The 4,634-nt window shown below is 51.4% G+C and overlaps 1 protein-coding gene across 1 annotated transcript in view; it reads right to left on the bottom strand.

The window, feature by feature from the left end:
- Positions 1-1,103: 1,103 nt before the first annotated feature.
- Positions 1,104-4,634, bottom strand: part of Cnn2 (calponin 2) — an 18,701-nt gene continuing 15,170 nt past the window's right edge. Inside the window, exons 2-6 of the mRNA XM_013022925.1 lie at positions 4,233-4,299; positions 4,000-4,137; positions 3,268-3,384; positions 2,971-3,117; positions 1,104-1,938 (exon numbers count right to left, since the gene is read on the bottom strand). Of these exons, the coding sequence (XP_012878379.1) occupies positions 1,669-1,938; positions 2,971-3,117; positions 3,268-3,384; positions 4,000-4,137; positions 4,233-4,299 (739 nt within the window). The 3' untranslated portion in view covers positions 1,104-1,668. The remainder of the gene's footprint in view (positions 1,939-2,970; positions 3,118-3,267; positions 3,385-3,999; positions 4,138-4,232; positions 4,300-4,634) is intronic.

Genomic DNA, 4,634 nt, shown 5'->3' with positions numbered 1-4,634 from the left:
GCTTTGAACTACAATCCTCACTTCTCAACCTCTTGAGTAGCTAGGATTACAGGTGTGAGCCATCATGCCTGGCAGTCACCTTGATTTTGAGGGGAAACCTTTCCTGCTCTGGAAAATTGATGTATTTCACAAGCTCATGATAGGGATGACGGGAAGGTGGATCAATCCAAAGCTCCAAAGGCTCTGGGAAGGGAAAAAGCTGGGAAGGGCACTGCTCTGTGGAGGTAAGGGGTGGGCTTTTGGCATGGGAGCTCTGAGAATGTATAGTTGGACTGGGAGGGCTCTCCAGGCTTGAAGAATAGCCTGGAGGCAGCGCTGTAGGAATGGGCAGAACTGGCACCCACAGATCCCAGTGAAGCTCAGCCTCTGCTTCTACTCAAGTCTTGGCTTTTCAAGTCATTGGTTCCACTCGTGACCTCAGGGCCTTGGGCTTTACTTCCCTCGCCCAAGGTTGCTGAGAAGGTCTCCCTGGCCCCCAGCCACCACCACCAGGGTGGTCTAGGACTCCTGCTGTCTCAGACACAACTTTTATTTAAAAAATGGAGGTTTTATTGCTTTTGGTCCACACTATTTCACATTATCTGAAAAGTCCAAGGGCCCCTGGGCTGGGGTGGGGTTGGGGGGGAGCAGATTGAGCAGGAAGGGCAGAGTGGAGCTGGTTAGACTCAGAACAGGAAGATCTGAGGGGCCCAAGGAGGCACTTGTGAGAGGCTCTGCATGCTTTGAAACATTCAGAACTCGAGGCTGTTGGGAATGGTCAGGGATGTCCATAGGAGATTCCTAGGGGAACCCAGTCCTTAAGAGGCCTACGATATTTCAGACTTCCTCCCAACTTCCAGGGGGGTCAACTATCCAGCATCCCTCTCTATTAACCTTATGAAAGAAAGGAAAAGGAAGGAAGGAGAGTGAGAGAGACAGAGAGAGAGAGAGAGAGAGAGAGAGAGGGAGGAAGGAAGGAGAAAGAAACTGGGCACTTGTGGCTCACGCCTATAATCCTAGCTACTCAGGAGGCTCAGATCTGAGGATGGTCGCTCAAAGCCAGCCAGCCAGGAAATCCTAGGAAACTCTTTCATCTCCAATTAACCATAAAATAGCCAAAAGTAGAGCTGTGACTCAAGTGGTAGACTGCTAGCCTTAAGCAGAAAACGTTCAGAGACAGAACCCAGTCTTTGAGTTAAAACCTCAATATTGGCAGAAAAACTAAAAACCAACACACATGCGCGCGCGCACACATACACATACACACACACACACACACACACACACACGCACACGCACACGCACACACACAGTTTCCTTTCTTTAAGACTACCTTGAAACTTCTGCCCAATAGAAACCACAAGTTGATCAAGAGAAGTTGATCAAGAGAGGAAGAAACAGGAAGTCATTTGAGGGCTGGTCCCTAACTGGCTCTCACTGTCTTAGAGCCTTCTGGGAAATTTGCTGCCAGGTAACATGCCCCACCCATGGACCCCTCATGTCTACCCAGGGCTCAGTCCTGCAAAGGAAGTCCTGTCAGAATGGGTCAAAGCAGCCCCAATCACCCACAGACCCTCCACGGGTGCTACTAAATGTTTAAAAAAGAATGAGAAAAGGGAAAGCTAAACCCATAAAAACCCCAAGCCCCAGACAGGGTACTGCAATGGGGAGTTGGCATTCTGGGGTGCTTCAGTAGCCGGCCTCCTCCTGGTAGTAGGGCACATATTCGGAGGCCTCCCTGGGGTAGTCATTGGCACCAGGTGGAGCGCCATCTGCCGCAGAGCCTTGTGGGCAATACTTGGGATCATATATCTGGCGGCCCAGACCAAAGACCTGGCCACTCTGATTGGCACCCTGTGTGTAACCCATCTGCAGGGACATGGAGGAGTTGTCACACTTGTCTGTCCCCAGCTTGGTGTCATAGATGTGTCGCCGGGTCCCCGGAGCCGTCATGCCCACCTGGAGGAAAGGAAAGATATCAGATGGGGAAAAAAAGGTTCCTAGTTCCCATGCCAATCCCAACCCACACTGCTTGGCACCCAAAGGGTAATTCCAAGCTGGACTCCCTTCTGTAATTATGAAAAGTGGATCTTTTTTTTTTTTCTTTTTGGTTGGTAGTGGGGCTTGAACTTAGGGCCTGGGTGCTGTTCCTGAGCTCTTCTGATGAAGGTTAGCATGCTATCACTTAAAAGCCACAGCTCAACCTCTGATTTTTTGAGTGATTAATTGGAAATAAGAGCCTCTTATCTCCAATACATTGCTCAGAAAACCGGAAGTGACGCTGTGGCTCAAGTGGTAGAGTGCTTGCCTTGAGTTGAAGGGCTGAGGGACAGTGCCCAGGCTCAGAGTTCAAGCCCCACTAGCGACCAAAAAAAAAAAAGACTTTCTTGCCTGGGCTGGCTTTAAACTACAATCCTCAGATCTCAGCCTCCTGAGTAGCTAGGTACAGGTGTGAGCCACTGGCACCTGGCTGAGTAGATCTTTGTTACAGACAGCTCCTCTGTCTGATTCTATCATGATCACTTAAAACCAGGAATGTTAGTCCAGGAAAGCCCATGAAACTCTTCTCTCCAATTAACCAGAAAAAAAGCCAGAAATACAGCTCTGGCTCAAGTGGTAGATTGCCAGACTTGGGGGAGGAGGGTGGGGGGAATAAGGGATAGTGCCCAAGCCCTGAATTCAAGCCCCAGTACTAACAAAAAAACAAAAAACCAAAGAACAACAAGAACAAACAAACAAAAATAATCAGCAATGTTCTACTTTTCCCTTGGCAGCCAGGAGGCTCCTCTGGCTAGGGCCAAAGCTACCTAGGGATCTGAGGGTTTGAAAATCATCAATGGGATATATAGCTTCAACTTGGCAAAAAGCATGGGAACAGGAAACGATCAGAACTGAGTGGAAACTAAGTCCCACTGGAGAGTTAGCACTATGCCGAACAGTAGAAACAGCAGTGGCAGCAGGGCACTGGGGAGGGGAGGGTCGGGGGCCCACCTGACTGGCACACTTGTTTGTGCCCATCTGAAGGCTGATGGTGGAGTGGTCCATGGGGGGCAGGATGTGGTTCTTGGGGTCGTAGAGATGCCGCCTGGTGCCATAGGCTGTCATACCGGACTGGCTGGCACATTTGTTGGTACCCATCTGTGGGAAGGCAGGCGTAAGAGATCAAGCTGCTCCCCTTCCAGGCTCCCACAGATTCTCCCCAGAAGCTGGAGGGGGGGCCCACAGGGCTGAGCAAGACACGAATCACATTAAGAACCCTGGGATCCAAGTACAGGGCTTGGCACCCACCTGCAGCCCAATGACACACTGGCCGGCCTTCATGGTGGCATCATCGAAGTTCCGCTGCTGCTTCTCTGAGTACTTGACTCCGATGTCCACGCCACTCTGCAACCCTTTTGTCTTAGCCTGGGACAGGACAGGGGAGCAAGAGGGGCTGAGAGAGCCAGGTAGAGCAACTAGGGCCCTTTATCCTTCCCAGACTGCACAACCCAGAAATTTTTCTTTCTTTTTGTTGGTCCTGGGGCTTGAACTCTGGGTCTGGGCACTGCCCCTGAGCTCTTCAGCTCAAGACAAGCACTCTACCACATGAACCACAGCGCCACGGGTCCTAGAGCTTGAACTCAGGGCCTACTCACTGTCCCTGAGCTTTTGTGCTTAAGACTAGTGCTCTACCCTTGGAGCCACAGCTTCATATCTGGCTTTGTTCAAGCCCTAGGACTGACACAAAATGAAGAGCCTCAACCCAGGAAGCCGAGATCTGAGGAGCCATGTTCAAAGCCAATGAGGACAGGAAGAGTCTCTTCTCTCAAATTAACCAGAAAAAAAACCTGGAAGTGGAGCTGTAGCTTAAGTAAAAAATGAAAAAAGCCAGAGGAAAAAGTGCCCAGGCTCTGAGCTCAAGCCTTAGTACTGGCACAAAGAGAGAGAGAAAAGAGGGGGAGGGAGAGAGAGATTATACCACATCAACATTTCCCTCGCTGTGAGACTCCAGGCTGGCTGCCTTCCCTCTCTGGGCCTTACCTTCCCTGCCAGTGCGAGAAGTGACACCTGGACCTGTGTCATGTTCCCACTCTCGAACAAGTCGTTAGCCTCAAACAGGTCCACAGGGTTCATGCCGTAGTTGACCATGGCCTTGATGAAGTTGGAGAGGTTTTCTAGCTGGGAGAAGGCAGGGAAAGGGCGGAGAGGGGATCTCAGTTACCGGACTGCCCAGCTGGGTCCCCAGTCCTGTCCTCCACCCGCCAGCCCCTCACCTGGTGCCAATTCTGCATGGAGCGGTTGATCTTGGAGACCGAGCCCGGCTGCAGCTTGTTCATGAGTCTGGGGTAGAGGGTGGGGGTGGAGCAAGATAGAAAGCTCCATTAGTGTCCATAGAACCCAGGGACCAGGGTTCCCAGCTCGGCCAAGTTCATACCTGCCCAGGGAAACCTACTGCTTTGCCTAACTTCTGTATACCAATATTTTTTTTGGGGGGGGTCCAGTCGTGGGGCCTGAACTCTGGGCCTGGGCGCTGTCCCTCGGCTCTTCAGCTCAAGGCTAGTGCTCTACCACTTGAGCCCCAGCGCCACTTCTGGCTTTTTTCTTTTTGCTTATGTGGTGCTGAGGAATCAAACCCAGGGCCTCATGCATGCAAGGCAAGCGCTCTACCACTGAGC

The sequence above is a fragment of the Dipodomys ordii genome, unplaced genomic scaffold, assembly GCF_000151885.1.
Source record: "Dipodomys ordii isolate 6190 unplaced genomic scaffold, Dord_2.0 Scaffold64, whole genome shotgun sequence".
Lineage (NCBI taxonomy): Eukaryota > Metazoa > Chordata > Mammalia > Rodentia > Heteromyidae > Dipodomys > Dipodomys ordii.
This window is presented reverse-complemented; position numbering and strand designations above follow the sequence as displayed.